Raw genomic sequence first — 27,652 nt, forward strand, 5'->3', positions numbered from 1 at the left:
AAAAAAAGCCGCCCCTAAAATGGCCAGGGCAAATGCCTTGTTAGCCTTGCGGCTAACTGACATGCTGAGCGGGCTGGCGGCATTGGCGGGCGGCTGGCGAGGGAGCACTTCCCCTGAGCTGTCTGCTCAGCTCCCTCGCGCGCCGCAGAGTGAGGCTGGGAGGCGGAGCCAGAATATGACTTCATATTCCGGCTCCCAGCCTCACTCTGTGACACGCGTGGGAGCTGAGCAGACAGCTCAGGGGAAGTGCTCCCTCGCCAGCCGCCCGCCCGCCAATGCTGCCCGCCCAGCAGCCACTGGACCACCAGGGAGGAAGAGAACCCCCCCCAGCATTTCCAAAGGTAAAGAGGCTGGGGGGGGGGGGGGCTTACATTAAAAAACAAATATGTGTTAAATATGTGAGTGAGTGTGTGTGTATGTCTGTTAGTGTGTGTGTATGTCTGTTAGTGTGTCTGTTAGTGTATGTGTGTGTGTGTGTATGTATGTCTGTTAGTGTGTGTATGTGTCTGTTAGTGTGAGTGTGTCTGTTAGCTAGTGTATGCGTATCTGTCAGTGAATGTGTGTGTGTGTATTTAGAAGGCGGGGGAAGGGTTGGGTTGGGTGGGGGTGGCGCGGGCGGGGGAAGGGTTGGGTGGGGGTGGGGGTGGTGGCGGGAAGGGTTGGGTGGGGTTGGTGCGGGCAGGACGGGGGCACCTGAGTTTTGTCCTGCCTAGGGCAGCACAAAACCAGGATACACCACTGCATTATCCCCCCCCAAAGCCAGTAACCTGTGTTTATTATACATTATCCCCCCCATAGCCAGTAACCTGTGTTTATTATACATTATCCCCCATAGTCATTTATCGTTGGACCTAGGCAGCATGATGTCTTAGGCCGGCCCAGAGAGTGAGTGAGTGAATAATATAATATATATGTTCAGAAACATATTAGTAATATATGTAAATCGGGTTCATGCAAAGAGGGTGAAAAGTTATTAAAGAAAAACACACTTATTGCATCAAATTTACAAAGCCAAACTTTTAAAAGCTTTTAAAAGCTTTCCTCATTTCTTTCTCGGGATGAGGAATATATCGGTTGTAGACTGAGGATTTCCATCTGCCCAATCTTTTAATAATATGCGCTGGAGTGTCAGTGTTGAAGGAGACCAAAGCTGCCCCTATTCTAAATAAAAGACCTGAGACATGGATACAACCCAATCTTAGGAGTAGTGTTCTGATGTATAAGATGAATTTAGCCGTAGTCAGAGGGATTCAGTGAGAGTAGTGGTGAAATGTGTGTGTAGGTAAGAGTCAAGTATTTTAACTGGGCACTAGTTCTAGGTGGGATAAAGTGGTATAGCGGATGGATTAGTAGTTTGGTTCGTTTTAGAGGTTTGTAGAGAAAGTATATAGTGATCATGATTTTTAGCGATATCCAATATTTTTAAGGTGGTCTCAAACAAACATAAAATGCTATATAAAATTTGTGGGAATATCGAATAGTCGTGTACAGTAAATCAGAGAGGGCTCAGAATATCGAACCATCGATCGGTATCCAACCTTGTGCAAATGGGGAGTTGCGGTTGTGCAAATGGACTGTTTGCGGTTGTTTGCGGTGCGTTAAACGGGGAGTTTGGTCTGTCACTGTGAAGCGGGCGTAACCCTTACACTACCTGATCGATACAACATCATACCTGATGTTTTAAAGCATGTTATTCCAAACAATTTAGGAATGTTAGGTGATTTATGCCCTTTATGGATTAAAACCAGACTCTGCATCAACTATGTCATTTTCCATGGGAGTTTTGCCATGGATCCCCCTCCGGCATGCCACAGTCCAGGTGTTACTCCCCTTGAAACAACTTTTCCATCACTATTGTGGCCAGATGAGTCCCTGTGGGTTTTAAAATTCGCCTGCCAATTGAAGTCTATGGCGGTTCGCCCGGTTCGCCGGTTCGCCGGTTCGCGAACATTTGCGGAAGTTCGCGTTCGCCGTTCGTGAACGGAAAATTTTATGTTCGCGACATCACTAATAATCATATATTAATAGTGCCAACTACAACACTAGCAAGCATGGAGCCAATCAGAAACATGTGGCTCACATGGAAAGCACGTTTGTGTCACGGTAATATACCCCAACACGCAGGAATAGTCCAGATAGTCAAGAGACAAAAAAACAGGATTCGTCTTACCGGACCTTAGAATGGCCAGACTTAGACGAGTACAAGAAAAGACAGAGTCCAGAACAAGCCGAGGTCAAGGGGACGGAGAGACAGCGTAAAGTAGAACAAGCCGGGGACTGGTACACAGGAGGACAACCAGCGGATAAACAAGCAAGGATAAAGAGAGAACGGAGTCAGGAACAAAGCCAAGGTCAAGCACCAAAAAAACAACTGAACGAAACAAGCACTAAAGGGAACTGAACAGAAACCACGATAGGGCAAGGTGCAAAGGAAACAGGTGAGTACGCGCGGCGCACTCTTAGTGTCAGGGGGGACTTCTCGCGGTCACTGCCCGCCTTCCTGATCTCGTCGTTGGAGGAGCCGCGCGCGGCTCGTGCAGGAGCAGGACCGCGCGCGGCGAGAAGAGAGGACCCCGGCCGGCCCCTGGAGAGGGTAAGTAATGCTACAGTACCCCCCCTGAAGACACGCCCACCAGGCGGGGAGGAGCAGGCCTGGCAGGAAAGCGAGCGTGGAAAGAACGCACAAGGCGAGGAGCGTGAACAGCGCCAGCGGAAATCCAACTGCGTTCCTCAGGCCCATAGCCCTTCCAATGTACCAGATATTGGAGGCGACCCCGAAGAAAACGAGAGTCGAGTATAGCAGCCACTTCAAATTCCTCATGGCCCTCCACAGAAACCGGAGGGGGAGGAGGAACATGCCGAGTATAACGGTTGCACAGGAGGGGTTTTAACAAGGAGGTATGAAACACGTTAGGAATGCGTAGATTCATAGGAAGATCCAAGGCATACGAAACAGGATTAACCACATGCAAGATACGAAAAGGACCAATAAAACGAGGAGCCAACTTCATAGAAGGCACACGAAGACGAATATTGCGAGTAGAAAGCCAAACCCGGTCCCCCACAGCATAGGATGGAGCCGCCCTGCGATGCTTGTCTGCCTGAACCTTCTGGCGAGCAGCGGAATCCACCAAAGAACACTGAACCTGCTCCCAAGTATTATGTAAACCAGCCAAATGTTCGTCCAGAGCTGGCATGCCCTGTAAGGAGAATGCAGCTGGAAGAACCATGGGATGCCGGCCATAAACAACGTAAAAAGGGCTGTTACCGGAGGATTCATGAGCAGCATTATTACGAGCAAACTCAGCCCAAGGAAGAAGGTCAGCCCAATTGTTCTGATGGTGGGACACGAAACAACGAAGATACTGCTCTAGAGATTGGTTGGCACGTTCAGCAGCTCCATTAGACTGGGGGTGGTAAGCGGAAGAAAACGAGAGAGAAATACCCATCTCTGAACAAAATGCTTTCCAGAATCTGGAGATAAACTGGCTACCTCTATCGGGCACGATCGAAGTGGGAATACCATGCAACCGAAACACCTCCCTGGCGAAGATAGAGGCAAGTTCTTCGGATGAGGGCAATTTGACAAGAGACACAAAATGAGCCATCTTAGAAAAACGATCCACTATCATCAGGATGACAGTTTTACCATTCGAAGGGGGTAATTCAACAATAAAATCCATGGATAGATTGGACCAAGGCCTCTCGGGTATGGGCAACGGATGCAACAACCCACAAGGAACTCTGTGGGAGGACTTCATACTGGCACAAGTAGTACAGGCATTAACGTAATCAGTGACGTCCTTGCGTAAGGAAGCCCATGAGAAATATCTAGAAACTGCTGATAACGTTTTAGAAATACCAGGGTGTCCAACAGTTCTTGTGTCATGATACAATGACATAATGTCCCGTCTCTCGGGGATATCAACGAACAGTTTATCAGCAGGCCTCTCTCCAGGAGCCATGTTTTGTTTAGCCTGTATAGCTTGTAAGAGGGAAGAAGAAATAGAAAGAACAGTAGTAGCTATTATTCTGTCGGGAGGAATGACAGGGGTAACATCAATTTCTAGTTTATCAGTAGTTTCGAATTGTCTGGACAGAGCGTCAGCTTTAGTATTACGATCACCTGGTCTGTATGTGATTATGTAATTAAAACGAGACAAAAACAGAGACCACCTGGCCTGCCTAGAAGACAATCTTTTTTGCTTCACTAAGGTAGGAGAGGTTTTTGTGATCCGTTAAAATGAGGATGGGATCCCTAGTACCTTCTAGTAGATGTCTCCATTCCTTGAGTGCCAAAATGATAGCAAGGAGTTCGCGATTGCTTACATCATAATTCTTTTCTGCTTTGGACATCTGTCTGGAAAAGAAGCCACAAGGGTGTAACGGCTTTTCAGGTGAATCTCTTTGAGACAAGACAGCACCTACCCCAATCTCAGAAGCATCAACTTCAAGAATAAAGGGTAGGGAAGGGACAGGATGCTGTAAAAAAGGGGCAGAAGCGAATGAAGCCTTCAGGAATTCAAAGGCCTCAAGTGCTTCTGGTTTCCAGACATGAGTATTACCATCCTTTTTGGTCATTCTGGTTATAGGTGCTACAATGGCAGAAAACCCTTTAATAAAACGCCTATAATAATTTGAGAAACCCAGAAAACGCTGAATGGCTTTCAAACCCTGAGGTAGAGGCCATTCCATGATGGCAGAAAGTTTCTTGGGATCCATACGAAAACCCTTAGCAGAGATTATATAACCCAATAATTGGACTTCTGATTGATCAAATGAACATTTTTCGAGTTTGCAATAGAGACCGTTAACAAGAAGAGTTCTCAACACTAATTTAACATGCATGTGATGAGTCTGTAAATCAGTAGAATAAATTAATATGTCGTCCAAGTATACTATTACGAATGTGTGTATATACTGACGTAGGACATCATTAATAAATTCTTGAAAAACTGCTGGGGCGTTACAAAGGCCAAAGGGCATCACAGTATATTCGTAGTGACCACTCCTGGTATTGAATGCGGTCTTCCATTCGTGATCCTTTTTGATACGTATGAGATTGTAAGCACCCCTAAGGTCCAATTTAGTAAAAACCGTGGCATGTTTAAGCCTATCAAATAGTTCCGTGATCAAAGGTATGGGGTACGCATTTTTGACGGTGATTTTATTAAGGCCCCTATAGTCAATACAAGGCCTTAATTCACCATCTTTCTTGGATACAAAGAAGAAACCAGCCCCTGCCGGGGAAGAGGATCTTCTTATAAATCCCTTTTGTAAAGATTCCTTAATATATTCCTCCATAACAAGATTCTCCTGAGGAGACAAAGGATATATTCTCCCTTTGGGAGGCATAGTACCAGGTAGTAAATTAATAGCGCAGTCGTAAGGCCTGTGAGGTGGCAACTTTTCAGCCTCCCTTTTATCAAAAACAGATTTAAGAGACAAGTACTGAGGGGGAATAACAGTAGGCACGGGAGGAATATTAGTAGAATTCAAAGGGGTGATTTTAACAATACAAGACTCTTGGCAAGCATCACTCCAAGATACTATTTGTCCTGACTCCCAGTCAATAGTGGGATTATGAGTACGCAACCAAGGATACCCTAACACGAGGTGAGAGGAAGGAGAAGTAATGATCTAAAAAAACGAATGGTTTCAGAGTGTAACACCCCTGTAGACATATGTAGTGGTACAGTTTCATGTGTGATAACTGGAGAGCATAATGGTCTACCATCTATGGCCTCAACGGCCAAGGGTGTCTCCTTCTCTCTAGTGGGTATGTTATTCTCCTTAACAAAACTGGAATCTATAAAGTTTTCGGCCACTCCGGAATCAACCAGGACTAGTATATTCCCTGCTATGCAGTTACTACCAAGGTGCAGGGAAACAGGGAGAAGCAATTTATTAAGAGGCAAATGTGAGGACTCTGATGTCACACCCAAGGCCTGTCCTCTATACGGTCTTAGGTGCGATAGTTTTCCGGACGCACGGGACATTCTTGTCTCATATGGCCCCTCCTACCACAATAAAGACAAAGTCCCTCCTTTCTCCTATAAAGTTTTTCAGCGTCAGTAAGTTTAGCAACCCCTAACTGCATAGGTTCCTCCTCTGACCCTTTAGATCCCTCGGGAGTCTCAGCTCTAGGTGAATTAACGGGGACAAAGCGTCTATTTCTGGACTTGGTATATAACCTGTCACGGATCCTGTTATCTATATCAATGAGATAGTCAATAAGGTTCTCTAGGGGTACATGGAGGTCCTTAGCTGCTACCTCATCCAACATAGTTTCAGACAGGCCTTCCATAAACGCAGTAGTAAGCCCATTGTTAGTCCAATCTACCTGTGAGGCAAGGGTACGGAACTGAATAGCATAATCGGCTACAGATTTAGATCCTTGCTTAATTCTCATTAACGCCCTGGCGGCATTCTTTGACCTTTTAGTCGTGTCAAATGTTCTACGAAACGCTGTGAGGAAGCTATTGAAATCGTGTACCATAGGTCCATTAGCCTCCCAAATAGGATTTGCCCATTCAAGTGCCTTATCAGTAAGCTGGTGCATAAGAAAACCCACCTTAGATCTATCAGTGGGAAATGAACGTGGGTACATTTCAAAGTGGAATTCCACTTGATTAAGGAATCCCCTACATGTCTTAGCGTCCCCTCCATACCTAGGTGGCGGGGTTAGATGTGCTGAAGCATTAGGCATATTAGCTGTGTCTGGTACAGGGGTTACAGGTGTCGCAGGTACAGGTACCGGAGCTGTTCTGGATAACAGTGTCTGGATGGCTTGAGCCATTTGATCCATACGGTGATCCTGTTCTGCGAATCTAGCCTCATGAGTGGCCATCTGTTGTCCTAAACCTGCGGGGTCCATGGCCCTATCGTAATGTCACAGTAATATACCCCAACAATATACCCCAACACATAGTCAAGAGACAAAAAAAAAGGATTTGTCTTACCGGACCTTAGAATGGCCGGACTTAGACGAGTACAAGAAAAGACAGAGTCCAGAACAAGCCGAAGTCAAGGGGACGGAGAGACAGCGTAAAGTAGAACAAGCCGGGGACTGGTACACAGGAGGACAACCAGCGGATAAACAAGCAAGGATAAAGAGAGAACGGAGTCAGGAACAAAGCCAAGGTCAAGCACCAAAAAAACAACAGAACGAAACAAGCACTAAAGGGAACTGAACAGAAACCACGATAGGGCAAGGTGCAAAGGAAACAGGTGAGTATAAATACCCTAATGTTCACTTTGATTGGCCCCTGTTATATCCACGCCCCCAAAACGTGAGTGTATGGGGAACGTGGCATGACAGGGGCCAATGGGAGACTGATTCTAATTTTGTCTCCCACTGTCCCTTTAACCCCTTAAGGACACATGACATGTGTGACATGTCATAATTCCCTTTTATTCCAGAAGTTTGGTCCTTAAGGGGTTAAGAGCGCGCCCGAGACGCGTGGCGTGCTCTTAGTGTCAGGGGGGACACGTGACCCCTTCTCACGTTCACTGCCCGCCTTCCTGATCTCGTCGTTGGATGAGCTGCGCGCGGCTCGTGCAGGAGCAGGACCGCGCGCGGCGAGAAAAGAGGACCCCGGCCGGCCCCTGGAGAGGGTAAGTACTGCTACAGTTTGTTAGAGAGTGTGATAAAATATAAAAAAAGAAAATAGTAGTAATGTACACATAATTAAAATCAAATTGAATGTCCAATGTATTAAAAAAAGACTCTGGTTTGTTCCTAATAAAGTCCGAAATGCATTTCGCCCTACCACCAGGGCCGATTCCTAGGACAACCTTTAGCATTAAAGTACATGCGTATAAAGACTTTCAAAGTCTACTTATATTATAATTAACAATATCAGGCTATCAATAAGCACATTATATCAGACTGTAAGGTAACATCAACCCAAGGATTGGGAACATTTGACTCTGATAAGACTTAAAATTCTTTGTAGAGGTCAAAGTGGGGCATACATCATTGTTTCTTCTTTGCTCAAAAGTCCCATTTTTTTTTCAAAAGTATGAAAGCATTTTGAAGAAGGGTTTTATGATGATGAACACAATGATCGTGATACAATTAATTTCTAATTGTATAAAGTGTACTAAACAATTCAAAGAAGCCGTAGGAGGAGTGGTACAGACTAAAAAGGCACAACCAAAAAACAATGTCCTGTGGTTCCGGTTCAAGAAGACTCAACCAAATGAGATTAAATGTGATATGAAGTAGGAAATACTAGTACATAGCTTGTGTAAGTATTTAAAGTCAACCTGTCATACCGCTCCTAATAGATGTGTGCGATTCGTTTCGTTCTGAATGTACATTCATACGAATTTCATGCCATTTGGACATTCGATGTCCCTAGCTTCTAACAAAATGACTATATCATTTTTTTTATAAAGATTATTTATATTTTTAATTACTTTAGAAAACACGGAGTACTTGTCCATTCCAGCCCTACTGCCTCCCACCAATCTTCATTACTGGCCCTATATGGGTACTTTTGCCCAAGTAGGTGCTCCTTGCCCTGACACTGACACAATGGCTTCATTGACAGATCATTGCCGTCAGTAGTTCTGACTAATCTTACATAACCTTGGTTTTGATCTGGGTGATCTGCTTTTTGGAATGACTGTGTTGATCGAACATTTAATTGGTTAAGATACAACAAGCCTCCATACTGCAGGTATTTATATCACTTCTTCTTGCTGCATATACAATGAAGAGTGAAGCATAAGAACACAAAAACTATTTGTATGTCATGTTGCTCAGTGTTTGAAGCTTGTTATACTACATGAATACATGCTATAGAGATGTATGCGTCATTGATCTAATAACTAATGTAAGGAACATTTAGATCAGAGTTTTGTCTTATCTTGCTTCCAGGTTAATGTCAGGTAAATGGTTATAGAAATATTCTAATAGGCAGTTTAAAAAAATAGTATTGTGCTAAAATGTTGTTACTTATATAAATCATATTGACACAACTGATCACTGTTGCCCATATACGTAACATATTGAAGCAGGCCCCAGAGGCTTAGAAATGGAGAAGTACTTTTTGTGGTTTTTGGGAGGGGGTTCGAGGTGAGCAGCTGCTAAAGCACCCAGAGCCTTAATACACTGGTGGAGGGGAATAAACGGCAGCTTTCTGAGTCTCCTAAGAACATTCTTATGATAAAGTTTTCTACGGGAGAACCGACAACATGCATCACTTAAATAACTACCGCATAAGGTGGATTGGACTTTGGCTGCAAGGTAAGAAGAAGGAAGATAGAGTATTTGTCACTGATGCTCTCAGGTGCCTGCTTAATACTCCAGGCATTATTGCACAAGTCAGCACTATTACGTGTTTATTGTAAGGGTTTTCCTCTAGCCTCCTATTAAAAGGGTTTAATTAATGGAAGAAGGAATCACCCTGCATGACCTCGAGACATACCTGACACTCTGCAAGTGCCTAAATCAGGACCTAAACTCTCGGCCTGGTAATTACAGCTATTAGAGATTGGGTTGAACTAGCTATATTGTCTACACACCTGGAATTTATCCTATGACTTCATTTTTTGATTTAACCCCTCAAAGACCCAAATGTTAACCTTTGCAGGCATCATAATCTGGTTGCTAAAACACTTATTAAAGCATGGCCTCTCATCCTTATATTGCGCCCACAGCATCATGAAGCATTGCAGATCAGAGTTTTGTAAGTTGTTCCATTTTGAAATAAGATCCTTATAGAATACTTTGGTATGATGACATACCGTATGCTTGGTCCTTAACAGGTTAAATTTGCATTTGAGAGCCCTAGGTGGAAATATTGCAATAACAATACAAGGTGCTATATGAGAGATTACATACTAAAAGTTATTTGAAGTGTTATGTCGTTTACAAGATTTTATGGTAGTGATCCATATAGTCTGTTCATTTTAATGCTTACAAACATGTTTTTTTAACATGTGATTTAGATGTACTTGCTTATACCATTCGCACAAGTAAGGCTATCCAGGTGTGTTAATCTTCTTGAACCTTTAGATTGTAAGCGCACGGGCCATCTAGCTAAGCACTTTGTATAAAAGAGCTCCAATGGCTAGATTATTATTATTATTATTTATTATTTATATAGCGCCATCAGATTCCGTAGCGCTGTACAATGGGTGGACTAACAGACATGTAATTGTAACCAGACAACTCGACTTACAGGAACAGAGAGGTGGAGGGCCCTGCTCAATGAGCTTACATTCTAGAGGGAGTGGGGTATAGTGACACAAAGGGTAAAAGTAGGGGTACGAAGTAAGATGTTAGAAAAGTATTCGCTGAGGACTTCATAGGTAATTTTTGACAGTTGCAGGAGAGGAGTCATGGAGGGTGGGGGATGAAAACCTGCTAACAGTTTAATTGATCTGCTTTCTTGAAGAATTGAGTTTTCAATGATTTTTTTTAGATATCAGCTTACGGGCAGGGCTCTCTCTACCTCTTTTATTTGTCTGTGTATATTGTACGTTCTCCACTAATTGCACAGCGCTGCGGAATCTGTTGGCGCTTTATAAATACCAGTCATAAATAAGTAATAAATAAATAACCTCATAAAATGTATTTTGTGAACTGGGAAGGATGAAAAAGCTGAATTTGAAAATATTTTTCAATTTGACTATTTTGGATTACAATTCCCTTTGCCAGTTTTCCATAATCTCTATTATTGAATAAACCCACAGCAACTTTTCAGATCACTCATATTCCCTGCAATAAACCTTCAAATCACGTCTATATGCCATAATTTGTATATTAAATTGTATTATAATTGGACACTTCCACAATATCAGAGCATGGCCAAGCTGGCACCGATAACGTTTGCAAATTTGACGTTGTGGGATATCTGTTGGTCTCTCACTAGTTTACTAATTATGTGGATATAAAGTTATTCGTACACCAGAAAAAAGAGAGAAATCAGAAGAATATATCCCAAAATATTTCACCTACATTATATCCTTCTTGATTTTCCATCCAATCTGTATTGGCTTTATTTTTAATTTATTCGCTTAGTTACTATTGTTTTTTTTTTCATTTACTTCCTCCTATCTGGCTTCTGTTTTTTTTTTTATCACTAATCCTTTATTTTGGAAGTATTAGTTTACCTGAGTAATAAACAAAGAGGAACCTGCCTAGAAATGGTTTTACTTCTGCAGTATTCTCGGTATCTGTTCTTATTTCACCCCGTGTTTCAAACGCAAAATAGTATTATGGAGGCAGTTCGTGTAAATTTCTAAGGGTTGATTTACTAACAGTAGATTGTGACTTGACAACCTAATTGCAGAATACAGGCCTAAATAGCTAAAATAAAGATTTTGTTTCCATTTTGCCAATTTTAGCTTAAATTTTACAAATTAATTTGTCATTTGTTGATGGTTCGTTCTTTACATAACCAGCACTCTAATTCTTTAAATGAAACCTATTCTTTAATATTAATTATGACAGAGTCCCTTTGATAGAGATACTAATTTTATCTATACAATGTGCAAAGCATTATGCAAATGTATGGATTAAAAATTATTTAGCTTACCGTATATACTCGAGTATAAGCCGACCCGAATATAAGCCGAGGCCCCTAATTTTACCCCCAAAAACTAGGAAAACGTATTGCTTCGAGTATAAGACTAGGGTGAGAAATGCAGCAGCTACTGGTAAATCTCTAAATAAAATTAGATCCTAAAAAAATTATATTAATTGAATATTTATTTGCAGTGTGTGTGTATGAGTGCAGTGTGTGTGTATGAATGCAGTGTGTGTGTATGAATGCAGTGTGTGTGTATGAGTGCAGTGTGTGTATGAGTGCAGTGTGTGTATGAGTGCAGTGTGTGTGTATGAGTGCAGTGTGTGTGAATGAGTGCAGTGTGTATGAATGCAGTGTGTGTGTGTATGAGTGCAGTGTGTGTGTGTGTGTGTGATGCAGTGTGTGTGTGTGTGTGTGTGATGCAGTGTGTGTATGAATGCAGTGTTTGAGTGTCTGATGCAGAGCCTTGGTGGGGGTGGGCATTTTTATTATTTTTTTATTATTTTATTTTAATAGTTTTTTTGTTATATTAATTTTATTTTATTATTATTAATATTTGTCTTATTTTTTTCGTCCCCCCTCCCTGTTTGATACTTGGCAGGGTGGGGGGCTTTCACTCCCTGGTGGTCCAGTGGCATTTGCAGTTCAGTGGGGGGGAAAGGGGGCTGGCAGGAAGCACTTGCCTCTCCTGCAGCTCCTGTCAGCTCCCTTCTCCTCCGCGCCGGTCCGGTCAGCTCCTCTGTCAGCTCACAGTGTAAGTCTCGCGAGAGCCGCACTATGACCCTGTGGCTCTCGCGAGACTTACACTGGGAGCTGACAGAGGAACTGCACGGACCGGCGCGGAGGAGAAAGGAGCTGCAGGAGAGGTAAGCGCTCGCTGCCAGCCCCCAGTCTGTATTATGGCAATGTAAATTGCCATAATACAGACAGTGACTCGAGTATAAGCCGAGTTGGGGTTTTTCAGCACAAAAAATGTGCTGAAAAACTCGGCTTATACTCGAGTATATACGGTAATAATACTTAGCATCCTTTGCCAAATTAGTGTACTCTAAAAACTATAACAATGGCCTCGTTGGGTGAATGCACATGCATTTGCTTGTGTCCATTACTGTGGTCTTTTTATAGCAGGCAGACATGATCTTCAGTTAAAAACAGGGGAGATTTATCAAATGAAAACTGGTGGTATTCTTCGTCACAGTACGAAATAAAGACCAATTACCGTTACCAATCATCAATAGAATGGGGGATATTTATCAGTGTTCTGAAAAGTGACTGATACATTCGGTTATTATTTTGATCATATTTAAGAAAGTAATCTAAAAAGTTACAGTTTTCATCATAGTTAATTCCTCCAGTTTTTGTAGAAATTTCTATGTCGGAAGACTGCCAAATCTATAGTGGTGCAAAAATTCAGACACTTTTTTTGTTGGAAAAAATGGTGGAAACATTTATAAATCTGTTGCATTGGCGAAAAAAAAAATGTGCATGTTCAGAAATTAAGGGTAGACAGTAAATCTAAAAGGCAACAGATGAAAAAATCAAATAGAACATTAGATGAAAAATAATTGGCGAAAATATGCTTAATATCACTCATTGTCACTCAACCAAAATTGCAACGGTTTTCCACAAGTCAGGATTCATAGCAAACAGTGCATTAGCTGAATACGATTACCTCAGATATGGTTAAGCCCACTGACTTTTTACATAAAAGTCTGGTTTAATTTCACAAACTCCTTAGAACCTAGCCATATTACCATTAATTTAATTTATTGCAACGATAGGTGTCTCTAACTTAAATGGACACTATAGGCACCCAGACCACTTCATCCTATAGAAGTGGTCTGGGTACCCTGTTGCTGTCCCACTAAGTTGTGCATTGTAAAATAATGTAGTTTCAGAGTCTACAGACAGCCACTGCAGATGCTTCTGAGATATTACCGGTCTCTGGGTCGCCTAACTGAAGCTGGACTTCCTTGCACTCTGCATGAGGACATCCAGCATCCGTAAAATCCCCATAGGAAAGCATTGATTCAATGATTTCTTATGGAGAAGGCCTAATACGCTCACAATGCTCGCCACGCATGTGCATTAGGTCCCCCCATGGGATGATGTCACGGGAGGTCGAGCACTGACCGAGCCCCGAGGAAAATCAGCGCGGAAATCGGGTAAGTGAATAGAGGATTTTTGTGGGGGGGAGGGGTACGAGGGAGTTGGGGGTGAACCAGAGGGCACTATAGTGTTAGGAATACATGTTTGTATTCATTAGCATATGAAACCTTGCCTAGTAATAACTTCAGTGTTGCATGCAAACTTGCAATGAATGAATAACAGTATGATATCAATTCTCAACTCACTGCATGGAACATTATCACTACAGGAAGTTAATTCAACTGTTTAAGCTGGCAAATAATCACATAGCCATGTGCTCTAAAATCTTTTAGCAGAGATAGTGTTTCACTGATTAACTATTTAAGAAGAATCCTTTCTTGTAGTAAATCAATCTATATTAAATATTCCTGAAAATCTAGCTCCAAGTGTATTTAATATTAATCTATGATAAAACATGCATAAGTACCTTGTTATTAATTATTACAAAAGTTAATGTGATTTATCATGTTATTGTATTTTATTAAAGAGGTACTGTCACTTACCAGGAATTTTTAATATTATGTTTATTTATCCCTATATTGACAGATAAATAATTTAGCTGGGAGAAAATATGTTTCAATGTATAAATTCACATAGCTCTATTTTGATCTCCATCATTGCTCCCTATCAACAATTATAAGTTCTCTCTTGAGTGTCAGCATAAAGACCTCTCCACAAGTTACCTCAACTATCTTCGTGGAGGCAGCGATAATCAATGGCCAAGAGAGCTCATTGCATACCTCCCAAGTGTCCCTATTTAGGAGGGTCAGTCCCTATGTTAGGCCCAAATCTCTTTGTCCCTCTTTTCTATCCTGAAGTTCCTACAGTTTTTCACTGAGGTACTTATTGTTGGTATGTCTGAGTGCATAACAGAGCTGCACAGTAATAATACATAAGATAAATTGTTCTTGCTCTACATTACATTTCAGTTGTATACATTGTAATTAATAAGTAACCTAAAATTTACTCACACCTGTAAAATAAAAGTGTCCCTCTTTATCCATTTGAAATGTTGACAGGTATCATAGCAAGTAGACAATAAAATAAACAGAAACAATGGGAGTTATGTGTAAAGATCAATTATTTGTAAGATCTAAAAGTGGAGCGTTCGGCAGTAACATTCCATTGGTTTCCATGGTGATAGCATCACTTCTTTAGAGAATTGCCCCAGAACTGCTCTTTATACATAACTTACGTTTCTGTTTTTTCTTCTTTCATTGCTATATGTACTGTACCTTAGCCACGACCGCACAGGATTGTGATGACCATTCATAAATCTTTAATATAGAGTAAAAAGAACATAAAAAAAAAAATCAAAGCAAGTTTATAGGTGATTTTTAATGTTTTGTTTAATGGTTTACTGTCCAGAGAAGTGATGGTTCCTCTTTAAAATTAAGGTACTTTTGTATTTGCAATTTACTGATGCAGAGGCTCATTTTGTCTCATTGAGTCACGTAAATACTGAATTTTAACTATTTAATGTGGTTTGATGCGGAGATTACCAGCAGTTGGAATTGACAGGTGCAACACTTTGGATTCACTATTCTTAATTTCTCAAAGAAATTCCAAGTTGCATGAGTTGGATTTTCACTAACATCGAAGATTTGGGATTTGAACTGAACTATATATATATATATATATATATATATATATATAAAGATATGAAAAAATACCGGCACTCTAGGATTAGTTCATCCGTTTTAATTCTCAGTTGATCCAAAAGATGTCAACGTTTCAGCTCCCGATCTGAGCTTTCATCAGGACACATCAGGATTGTGTCCTGATGAAAGCTCCAATCGGGAGCTGAAATGTTGACATCTTTTGGATCAACTGAGAATTAAAACGGATTAACTAATCCTAGAGTCTCGGTATTTTTTCATATCTTATATTGTTTGGGACTTGGCACCAGGTATTCAATATATTTAAAGTTTGAGTGCAAGAGGTCTTCTATTCGTTTGTTATATATATATATATATTGATTGGTAAATGTAAGAAATCAGGATCCAGAAGCCGAGTCAATCACATTACATCTAGCGACATTTTAATCATTCTGGGCAACCATTATTTTAATGGCATGGGAACTTTCCATAACTCTGATTTAAATAGAACAATCGATCGCAATATGTAACCATTTTTGAGAATTCCTTTCTCTCCCAGTCACGTGTGATGTTTCCCAAGGCTCCATACTTGGCCCCCTACTATTCACATTACTTATACATGATCTGCCTAATGTCTGCAAAGCCTCAACTGTACAAATATATGCAGACAACATGTAATATACACTAGTAAACCAAATCTACCGCAGCTGAGGCTGTGCTCCAAGACCAGTTCGCAGAGGTAGAAAAGTGGACCGCGGATTACAAACTTTTCCTAAACACTGACAAAACTATCCCAATGATCTTTGGAACTGTACAAATTCAAATAGCACACTGGCGCGCAGTCTGTTCTTTCAAATATCTAGGTATGTTGCTAGACCCCAATCTATCCTTTGGCCATCACATTAAAAAGATTTCTTCAAAACTAGGTGCCGTGTACAGAAACACATACTGCCTAAGCCCTACAGCAGGGGTAGGCAACCTACGGCACTAGTGCCATGCACGGCACTCAAGGTGTCTTTGCATGGCACTCAAGGCTGCTAGAGCCAAACAGGCTCTGGCCTATCAGGAGTCCCAGTAAAACTTCAGATATCTGCTAATACGAAGAGGTGGTGAAGGACAATCCTCAATTTATGCACTGCAGCACATAGAGGAAGTGATCTCAGATCACTTTCTCCCGGCACTTGTGAATAGGAATCCACACTGTAGTAGATCAACCTGCAGCTGCTGTTGCAGCTCCTGTCCTTGACCTGTACCTGGCCAGCCTGGTCCCCACTGGAACCCAGGGAAGCCACCCACACTGCTAGATATACACAGGAATGCAGAATAACCCTCCCCTCATACAAATAATAACAGCCCACACACAAACATACACACAATCCCCACAAACGCAACACCACTAACAATCCACACACATGCACACAACCACACACGCAGCCTCTCACATGCAATACCCCAAACAGCCCCACACATACACCCACTAACAAACACACAATGTGACATATCCATCCACACACAATTCCACAAGCAGCCCTCATACACAGCCCACATTCATATGTATCATACACAATACCATAAACTACTAATGAACATATACAATATAATAGCTCATATACGCACAAATACAACAATACAAAGAAATTACAGTAAAAATAACACAAGCAGAATACGGCAGCATACACACCTCAATTTAAAAAAAATAGGATCGGCACGCTACGGGACATCACAATCCTATATCGGCACAGTGCTGCTAAAAGGTTGCCTACCCCTGCCCTACAGTAAGGAAACCGATAGTGCAACAAATGCTAATGCCGGTCATTGAGTATGGAGATGTAGTGTATGCACCTGCACCGCAAACCCACCTTAATAAACCTAATACATTGTATCATTCATTCTGACACTTTGTACTAGAATATAATTACTTTACCCACCATTGTGACATTTTAAAAGAGCTAAACTGTCTGTCGCTGTAATCCCGACACACTCTTCATCTTTCCAGGCTTGTGCATAAGGGCTTTTCTGGTAAGCTCCAACTCTACCTGATTAGAATTCTCTCCCCAGCTGTCCCTATCCCCTATAACCTCCTATCTAGTACCATCACCTTATTTAGCATAACAATATACAAAAAATATACAATAACATTGATTATATCATTGCAATGGCACCTGTCAAGGGGTAGGGTATATTCTTGATTTTTTTGTGTTGAAAGCAGGAAAAATGGGCAAATAAAAAGATCTGAGTGACTTTGACAAGGGCCAAATAGGCCCTGGGTCAGAGCATCTCCAAAACCGCAAGTCTTATAGGTTGTTTGCAGTGGTTAATCAGGGCCGCCATCGGGGGTGACAACCATAACCACGTCTAGCGGCGGAAATGCCGCCGGTGCAGTTCCACAGGGGCCCGCACGCTGATGGGGCCCATCGGGTGGCCCACGCACTTAGAGCCACCCGATGGGCCCTATGTCTTCAGGGGCCCAGTCAGCGCTGTGGCCGTGTAATAGCGCGACCGGGCCCCTTTAAAAAAAAAAAAAAAGCCGCAGCAAGTGCGGGAGGACTGCAAGCCAAGCAGTGGCCATGTATGGCTGCCTGTATGTATGTCTATGTATGTATGTATGTCTGAATGCATGTATGTCTGTCTGTATGTATGTATATATGTATGTCTGTATGTCATTATAATTGTATGTCTATCAGTATGTATGTTATGTATGTCATTATGAATGTATGTCTGTATGTATGCATGTATCAATGTATGTATATATGTCTGTCAGTATGTCTATATGTATGTATATATGTCTGTTTGTCTGTTTTTATGTATGCAAGTATCAATGTATGTCTGTATGTCATTATGTATGTATATCTGTATGTCAGTATGAATGTATGTTTGCATATCATTATGAACGTGTGTATGTGTGTATGGATGTCTGTATGCATGTATGTCTGTCAGTATGTCTGTATATATGCATGTATGTCAGTCTGAATGTATGTATGAATGCCTGTGTATGTCTGTATGCTATTATGAATGTATGTATGTATGAATGTATGTATGTGTGTGTATGTATGTCGGTGTCTGTATGTGTGTCAGTGTGTATGTATGTATGTATGTGTCTTTATGTCCTCATGCATGTGTGTCTGTCAGTATGTCTGTATGTATGTATATATGTCTGTATGTCTGTCTGTCTGTATGGATGTATGCAAGTATGTATGTATGTATGCCAGTATCAATGTATGTCTGTATGTCATAATGTATGTATATCTATATGTCAGTATGAATGTATGTTTGCATATCATTATGAACGTGTGTATGTGTGTAAGGATGTCTGTATGCATGTATGTATGTATGTATGTCAGTATGTCTGTATATATGCATGTATGTATGTCAGTCTGAATGTATGTATGTATGTATGTCTGTGTATGTCTGTATGCTATTATGGATGTATGTATGGATGTCAGTGTCTGTATGTATGTATGAATGTATGTATATGTGTGTATGTATGTCGGTGTCTGTATGTGTGTCAGTGTGTATGTATGTATGTGTCTTTATGTCCTCATGCATGTGTGTCTGTATGTATGTTAGTATGTGTCTGTCTGTCACTATGTATGCCTGTGTGTCTGTATATGTGTGTATGTCTCAGTATGTGTGTGTCAGTATGTATGCCTGTATGCGTGTATGTCTGTTTCAGTATGTGTGTCTGTTAGTATGTATCTGTGTCCTTTTGTATCAGTGTGTGTGTTTGTGTCTGTGTGTGTATTCCTGTGTGCGGTATTTGGAGACGGACCCTGTCGGCGGTATTTGGAGGCGGGCCCCAGACCCTGAGCTGAGTTAGGGGCCCCACAATTTCTGGTGGTGGCCCTGTGGTTAATACCTATCAAAAGTGGTACAAGGAAGGACAACTGGTTAACCAGCATCAGGGTCATGGGTGCCCAAGACTCGCGGATGCACGTGAGGAGCGAAGGCTAGCCCATCTGGTCCAATCACACAGAAGAGCGACCGTAGCTCAGATTACTGAAAAATTGAATGTCGGTTATGATAGAAAGGTGTCAGAGTGCATTGCAGTTTGCTTTGTATGGGGCGGCATAGCTGCAAACCAGTCAGAGTACTTATGATAACGCCTGTCACCGCCAAAATGACTTCAATGGGGGTGTGAGTGTCAGAACTTGACCATGGAGCAATGGAAGAAGATTGCCTGGTCTGATGAATCACATTTTCTTTTAGATCAGTTAGATAGATGGGTTCGTCATTTACCTAGGGAAGAGGTGGCAGCAGGATCCACGATGGGAAAAGGGCAGGCCAGCAGAGGTGGTCTTATGCTCTGGGCAATATATTAAGAGAGTTTCCTGGTGCAAGAGTTTTTTGCCCCCCCCCCCCCCCCCCCCATCGCAAGGGTGACTGAGTATTTTTGTGTGAATGTAGGGGTGTGTATGTATGTGGTGTTGGCTTTTGGATGCAAGCATGCATCTATGTGTAGTGTTGGTTTGTGAATGCAGTGTGTTTATGTATAATTTTGGTGTGTAACACAGACTTGTGTTTGTATGTAGTTTTGGTGTTTCAGTGCAGGAGTGTGTTTGTATGTAGTGTTAAAGTTTGAATGCAGGGGTATATTTTTTTGTAGCGTTTGAATGCTGAGATGTATGCACATATACACATACACTGCCACACACACACTCAAACACATGCAGATACACAGATATTCACACTGACACACATGCAGATATACGGACACCTATACACACACTGTGACACATACAGATACAGACACACAGATACAGGCATACAGATTCACAACCTGACACACGTGCAGATACAGACATACAGATACAAACATGTCACACATGCAGATACACATACACACATTGACATACATGCAGATACACAGATACACAAACTGACTACATACAGATACACAGATGCACACATTGACAACATACAGGTATACACACACAATGACACACAGGTACACACGTGCATGTACACAGACACACAGATACACATACTGACACACGCAGATACACAGATACACCATGAGCGCAGACACACAGATTCACACACTGACACACATGCAGATACACAGATACACACACATGCAGATACACAGATACACACATTGACTATATGCAGATTCACAGATACAAACACTGACTACATACAGATACACATACTGACATACATACAGATACAGACACACACCGATAGACATATTGACACACAGACACACTCACTGACAGATACAATGACAGACATACTGACACACTGACAGATGTACTGACATACACTCAGGGCGTACCTAGAGCATTTGTCACCCCAGGCAGATCCTATATTTGCCCTCCTCCCCCCCCCACCCCCTCCTCCCCCGCCCCACACACACACATTAAAATTTAAAAAAACACCTGCAATATTTTTAATGTTTAATGTTTTCATTTTTAAAAATTGCACAAATGTGTAAATTTTGAAAAAACCCTGTAGTGCCTACTTCTACAAAACCCCTCTCTTGTCTGCCTTTCTACAAAACGGATGTCCTACCCCCATTCTACAAAACCCCTGCAATCCCCTTCCACAAATCCCCTGTCCCTCTTCTACAAACCCCTGCACCCCCTTCCATAAAACTCCTGCACCCCCTTCCCAAAAAAACCTGCCCTCCCTCTAAAGCCCCTGCTCAGCCGCTTACAATATAATTATTTTTTATACACAACAATATAAGCAACAGTCTTCAGAGTCCAGTCCCAGGCACATAGTCACTTGTACACAGTCACACACAGTTTCAGGCAGACAGTCACACAAACAGTTAGACAGTCACATATACAATTACAGGCAGAGAGTCATATGCACACAGTCACAGGCAGATAGACACACACACACAGAGTTACAAACAGCATTCCCCAATCACAGGCACACAGAAAGTCACAGGCAGATAATCACACACACACACACACACACACACACACACACAGTTACAGGCAGTCACACATACACTCACACACAGTTATAGGCAAGCAGTCACACAAACACACAGACACACACACACACACAAACGCAGACAGTCACACACACACACACACACACACACACACAGAGTTACAGGCAGTCATACATACACAAAGTCACAGGACGACAGTCACACACAGTTACAGGCAGGCAGTCACACAAATACACACACAGTCATAGGCGTGCGCAGCCTATTGCATTAGGGTGTGCACCCTAAAGCACAAACACACGCCGCATGTATATGTATATATATATATATATATATATATATATACACACACACATATATACATACACTGCTGTGTGTGTGTGTGTGTGTGTGCTGTGTGAGGGTGGTGTGTGTAAGGGTGCTGCTGTGTGTGTATGTGTGAGGGTGCTGGTAGTGTGCTATGTGGGTGAGGGTGTTTGTGTGTGTGTGTGTGTGAGGGTGCTGTTTGTGTGTGAGGGTGTTTGTGTGTGTGTGTTAGGGTCCTGTTAGTGTGCTGTGTGAGGGTGCTGTGTGTGTGAGGGTGCTGTTTGTGTGATGTGTGTGTGATGGTGCTGTGTGTGTGAGGGTGCTGTTTGTGTGATGTGTGTGGGTGTCATGTATTTCTGAGGGTGCTGTTTGTGTGTGTGTGTTTGCGAGGGTGTTGTTAGTGTGCTGTGTGTGAGGGTGTTGTGTGTTTGTAAAGGTGCTGTGTGTGTTTGTGAGGGTGCGGTTAGTGTACTGTGTGTGTGAGGGTGCTGTATGTGTACTGTATGTGTGTGGGTGCTGTTTGGGTGCTGTGTGTGTGAGGGTGCTGTGTGTGTGCTGTTTGTGTGAGAGTGCTGTATGTCTGTAGGTGCTTTTTGTGTGTGGGTGCTGTATGTGTGTGTGTGTGCTGTATGTTTGGACAGATTGTGGAGGTGGGGGCAGATTAGTAAATATTCCCCCTCCCTTCTTACCTTATGTAGGGAGGGGGGGATCCTTGCTGCCATGTGCCATCCCTGGTGGTCCAGTGGAGAGTGAACTCTAGCCTGCGGGGCTAGAGTTAACTCCCGTGAGATCTGAGCGTTGCCGCGGCAACGCTCAGATCTCGCCAGAGGAACCTGGCGGAGCTGCTGTCTAGAGCTCCCCGGGTCCTCTCCTGCCTCCCTTCATGCTGCTGTGGGCCGGTGAGGTAGATCTTTGATCTCCCCGCCGGCCCATGGAGGCTTAGAGGAGAGCCGACACTCAGCGCCGGTTCTGCGTGAGCCGACAGGGGAGAATAAAGTCCTGGGGAATAAAGTGTGGGAACCAAGATTCCCACCCCCCAAAAAAAATAATATACACTCTAGTGTGTGTATGTATATGTGTGTGTGTGTGTGTATATATATATATATATATATACACACACTGACACGCATACTCAAACACACACACATACACTCACAGACACACACACTCATACATTCATAGACACGCACATTCACAGACACACTCATACATTCACAGACACACATATTCACATACACTGACACACATACACATTCACAGACACACATTCACAGATACACATACACACATACACTCACACACACACATTCACAGACACACACACACACACACACACATTCACAGACACACATATTCACATACACACACACATTGTGTGTGCAGAAAGCTCCCTCGCCGCGGCTGATATTGAGAGAGCCGACCAGGGGGTGGGGGGGGGGGTCCATGTCCCATCCATGACAGGGGGGACATGGGGGAGGAAGGGGGGCGCTGAGTGCCTGCAGGAACGGCGTTCCTGCACAAAAAAAGTGCAGGAACTCTGTTCCTGCAGGACTCAATCCATAGGCGTGCCGCGGGGATTAGGGTGTGCCCAGGCACACCCGGCACACCCCGTGCGCACGCCTATGCACACAGTCACAGGCAGACAGTCACACACACACAAACTCACAGGCAGACAGTCACACACACAGAATCACAGGAAGTCACACACAGGCAGACAGTCATACACACAAACTCACAGGCAGACAGTCACACACACACAGTCTCTCTCTCTTACTTACAGAACGTATGGGCTGGAGGAGGAGTGGATTAACTGAAGTCCCCGAAGTCTGTTAGTTGGGGAAGCAGGGACTCCATCCTGCTTCCCGTCAATGTGCAGCAGTAACAGCAGCTGTTGGTTTGGCTATGCCCCTGCTGCCGATTAGCTCCGCCCCTGTTTTTCCTAGAGTGACCGGTCTGTTTTCAAGTTCTGTAGCTGCCTGCGTGTGTGTCAGGATCGGGACAGGGATCCAACACGCAGAGTACAAAGAGAGGAAAGGTACGTATACCGGGCCTTAGAATGGCCGGACTAACGTACCGAGAGTAATAGAGAATAGTCAGAGACAAGCCGAGGTCGAGGGAACGAGAAGACAGATAAGCGAGAGACAAGCCGGGTCAAGGGATAACAGAGAAGCAGGGTAGTACAACGAGCCGAGTCAAAACCAATAGAGCAAACAAGAATACCAGAGCGCTGAGTGACTAGACAAGCTAGAACCACGACAGGGCAATGAGCTGAAGTGAGAAGTAAGCTTAAATACCCTGGCTCTGGATGGTAATCACGCCTCTGACAAGTACCGATTGGATATCGGATACTTGAGTGACAGGTCGCTCGTGATAGCGTCATGACGTCACGTATTGAGCGTCCTGCTAGAAAAGGACGTGGATTCCTCGCGGCCGGTGTTTAAGTGACTGGATGAACCGCGAGGAACGGAGGAAACAGCTCGCCTGGACGGATAAACCACCAAGTCTCTACCTCCCTTAGAGGTAGAGGCCTCAGGTACCCTGACAGTACCCCCCCTCTCAGATACGCCCACCGGGCGGAATGAACCGGGGCGAGATGGGAAGCGGAGGTGAAATGCTCTGCGAAGGCGAGAAGCATGAACGTCCTCCTGAGGTACCCAACTCCTCTCCTCAGGACCATATCCCCTCCAGTTGACCAGATATTGCAATTTTCCCCTTGAAATTCTGGAGTCAATGATGGAGCTGACCTCGTACTCCTCCCGACCCTCCACCTGAACAGGACGAGGTGAGGAGACCTTAGAGGAGAATTTGTTGCAAATAAGAGGTTTCAACAAGGAGACATGAAAGGAGTTAGGAATGCGTAAGGCAGGTGGCAGAGCAAGGCGATACGCAACCGGATTGATACGAGTGAGAACCCTGTAAGGGCCTATGTAGCGAGGAGCAAATTTCATAGATGGAACTTTTAGGCGAATATTCTTGGTACTCAACCATACCCTATCCCCAGGAACAAAAACAGGAGCCGCTCTTCTATGCTTGTCAGCGTGTTTCTTGAACAGCGAGGAACTATGTAATAGAATTTGCCGAGTCTGATCCCATAATTTCTTCAGGTTGGCGACATGATCATCAACCGACGGTATCCCCTGAGAAGAGGAAACCGAAGGAAAAATTGAAGGATGAAAGCCATAGTTCATGAAGAAAGGGCTAGAGCGAGTTGAATCGCAAACAAGGTTATTGTGTGCGAACTCCGCCCAAGGAATCAGACCGACCCAATCGTCCTGGTGTTCGGAAACAAAGCAACGTAGATACTGTTCGATCTTTTGATTAGTACGTTCAGCAGCTCCGTTAGACTGAGGGTGATAGGCAGAGGAGAAGTTCAATTTGATGCCCATTTGAGAACAAAAGGATCTCCAGAAACGTGAGACAAATTGAGAACCTCTATCAGAAACAATCTCTGAAGGAATCCCATGTAGGCGAAAAACCTCTCTCGCAAAAATCTCCGCCAATTCAGGAGAAGTCGGAAGTTTAGGTAATGGCACGAAATGGGCCATCTTAGTAAATCTATCCACCACCGTGAGAATAACAGTCTGTCTCTTGGAAGCAGGCAAATCAACGATAAAGTCTATGGACAAACAGGACCAAGGTTTCACAGGAATGTCCAAGGGGTGTAACAGGCCACATGGAGATGCATGAGGTAGTTTAGTCTTGGCACAAGTCTCACAAGCTGCGACGAACTCCTCAATATCTTTTCGAAGTGAAGGCCACCAGAAATCCTTGGATATCAGAGAGTATGTCTTGCGAATACCAGGATGACCAGCTAATTTACTTTCGTGAAAGCATTGTAAGAGCTCCAGTTGAAATTCAGGAGGAACAAAGTTTCTTCCCTCAGGAGTGTTTCCAGGAGCTAGATGTTGTGACTTCAAGATCTGGTCAAGTAGCGGAGAATGAATTTTGAGACTGGTATTAGCAATAATATTGCATTTGGGTACAATGGAGGACAACAGTGGTTCAACTGAGGCAGAGGGCTCATATTGGCGAGATAGCGCATCGGCTTTAGAATTCTTTGACCCAGGTCTGTAAGTCAGAACGTAATTGAAATGGGTAAGAAACAATGACCAACGAGCCTGCCTGGAGGACAGACGCTTGGCCTCTCCGATATAAGACAAGTTTTTGTGGTCTGTCAGAATGGTAACAGGATGTAAAGTACCTTCCAATAAATGTCTCCACTCTTTCAAAGCCTTGATAACCGCTAGTAATTCTCTGTCACCAATGTCATACCTGCTCTCAGTACCGGTCAATTTTTTAGAGAAAAATCCACATGGATGTAATGGTTTATCAACACCCAACCTTTGAGATAGGACAGCACCTAAACCAGTCTCTGATGCGTCTACCTCAAGTAGAAAAGGCAGAGAAGTGTCGGGGTGAACTAAAATTGGAGCGGAAGCGAAAAGCTCCTTGAGAGTTTTGAACGCCAGAAGAGCTTCAGTAGTCCAATTCTTAGTATCAGCCCCCTGTTTGGTCATGTTAGTGATAGGTGCGATAATGGAAGAATAGCCCTTAATAAAGCGCCTATAATAATTAGAAAAACCAATAAATCTCTGTACGGCTTTAAGACCTTTGGGTAAAGGCCACTCTAGAATGGATTGGAGCTTATCCGGATCCATCTTAAATCCCTCCCCCGAGATCACATAGCCGAGAAAGGTTACCTGGGTTTGATCAAAGCTACATTTCTCCAACTTGCAGTACAAGCCATGCTGGAGAAGCTTGTGCAAAACCCTCCTGACTTGCTTGTGATGAATCTCAATGTCACTAGAATGAATGAGTATATCATCTAGGTATACAATGACGCAATCTTGCTGAAATTCCCTAAGAACCTCATTTATCAGATCCTGGAATACAGCTGGTGCATTGCATAACCCAAAAGGCATAACAGTATATTCATAGTGACCATATCGAGTATTGAATGCCGTCATCCACTCATGTCCCTGCTGGATTCTCACCAAGTTATATGCCCCTCTGAGGTCTAACTTGGTGAAAATTGTAGAGCCCTTCAAACGATCGAAGAGTTCGGTAATCAAGGGGATTGGGTAGGCATTTTTAATGGTTATCTTATTTAGGCCTCGATAATCAATACAAGGTCTCAAAGAACCATCCTTCTTTTTAACAAAAAAAAATCCAGCCCCGGCAGGGGAGGAGGACCTTCTAATGAATCCCTTGTCTAAATTTTCGTGAATATACTCCTCTAGAACTGAGTTCTCTTTCGTAGATAACGGGTATACATGACCTCTGGGCGGCATGGTACCAGGGAGTAGGTTAATTTTGCAATCAAAGGACCTGTGTGGGGGTAAGGTATCGGCTTTCTTTTTGTCAAATACAGCCTTTAAATCTAGATACTGAGACGGAATTTGTGTCTCTGTAGGATTATCAGAGTTAGCCGCTGTATTGGTTAAGCCGAGAGGTGAGACTTTCCGCAAGCATTTCTCTTGACAATTCTGTCCCCACGAAACTATCTCCCCTGACTCCCAATTAATAATAGGGTTATGTCTCCTCAACCAGGAGTACCCCAGCACTATGGGAATAGACGGAGAAGAAATGAGCAGTAAGGATATGTCTTCTCTATGTAGGATGCCAACAGTTAAGTTAATCGGTATGGTCTCATGGAAAATAACAGGCTCAAGTAACGGTCTACCATCGATGGCCTCAACGGCCAGTGGTGTCTCCTTTAACTGGGATGGAATAGCATGCTTGGCAGCAAAACCCTGATCTATAAAGCTCTCAGCAGCTCCAGAATCGATTAGTGCCATAGTCTTAACTACTCCCTTCTCCCACTTTAAAGAAACGGGTAACAGAAGCCTGAGCTCTTTGTAGTTGTGAATAGAGGACAAAGTAGAAACACCCAAGGCCTGTCCTCTAGAGGAACTTAGGTGCGAGCGTTTCCCGAACGATTGGGACAGTTTAGGCGTAAATGACCCCTGACTCCACAATACATACATAAGCCCTCCCTTCTCCTGTACTGTCTCTCACTCTCTGTGAGATGAGTACTGCCTATCTGCATAGGTTCAGGAATACGTAAGTCCTCGAACTCAGAAATTTGAAAAGTAGGCGCTAGTTTAAAGGAGGGTCTACGGGTCCTATCTCGAGTGTTCAGCCTCTCTCTTAAG

At 43.2% G+C, this 27,652-nt stretch overlaps 1 protein-coding gene across 1 annotated transcript in view; it reads left to right on the forward strand.

Moving 5' to 3' along the window:
- Nucleotides 1-9,154: 9,154 nt before the first annotated feature.
- FLT3 (fms related receptor tyrosine kinase 3) overlaps nt 9,155-27,652 on the forward strand; it is a 111,302-nt gene continuing 92,804 nt past the window's right edge. The window contains exon 1 of the mRNA XM_063439292.1: nt 9,155-9,256. Within this exon, the coding sequence (XP_063295362.1) occupies nt 9,205-9,256 (52 nt within the window). The 5' untranslated portion in view covers nt 9,155-9,204. The remainder of the gene's footprint in view (nt 9,257-27,652) is intronic.

This window comes from Pelobates fuscus, chromosome 1, assembly GCF_036172605.1.
Source record: "Pelobates fuscus isolate aPelFus1 chromosome 1, aPelFus1.pri, whole genome shotgun sequence".
Lineage (NCBI taxonomy): Eukaryota > Metazoa > Chordata > Amphibia > Anura > Pelobatidae > Pelobates > Pelobates fuscus.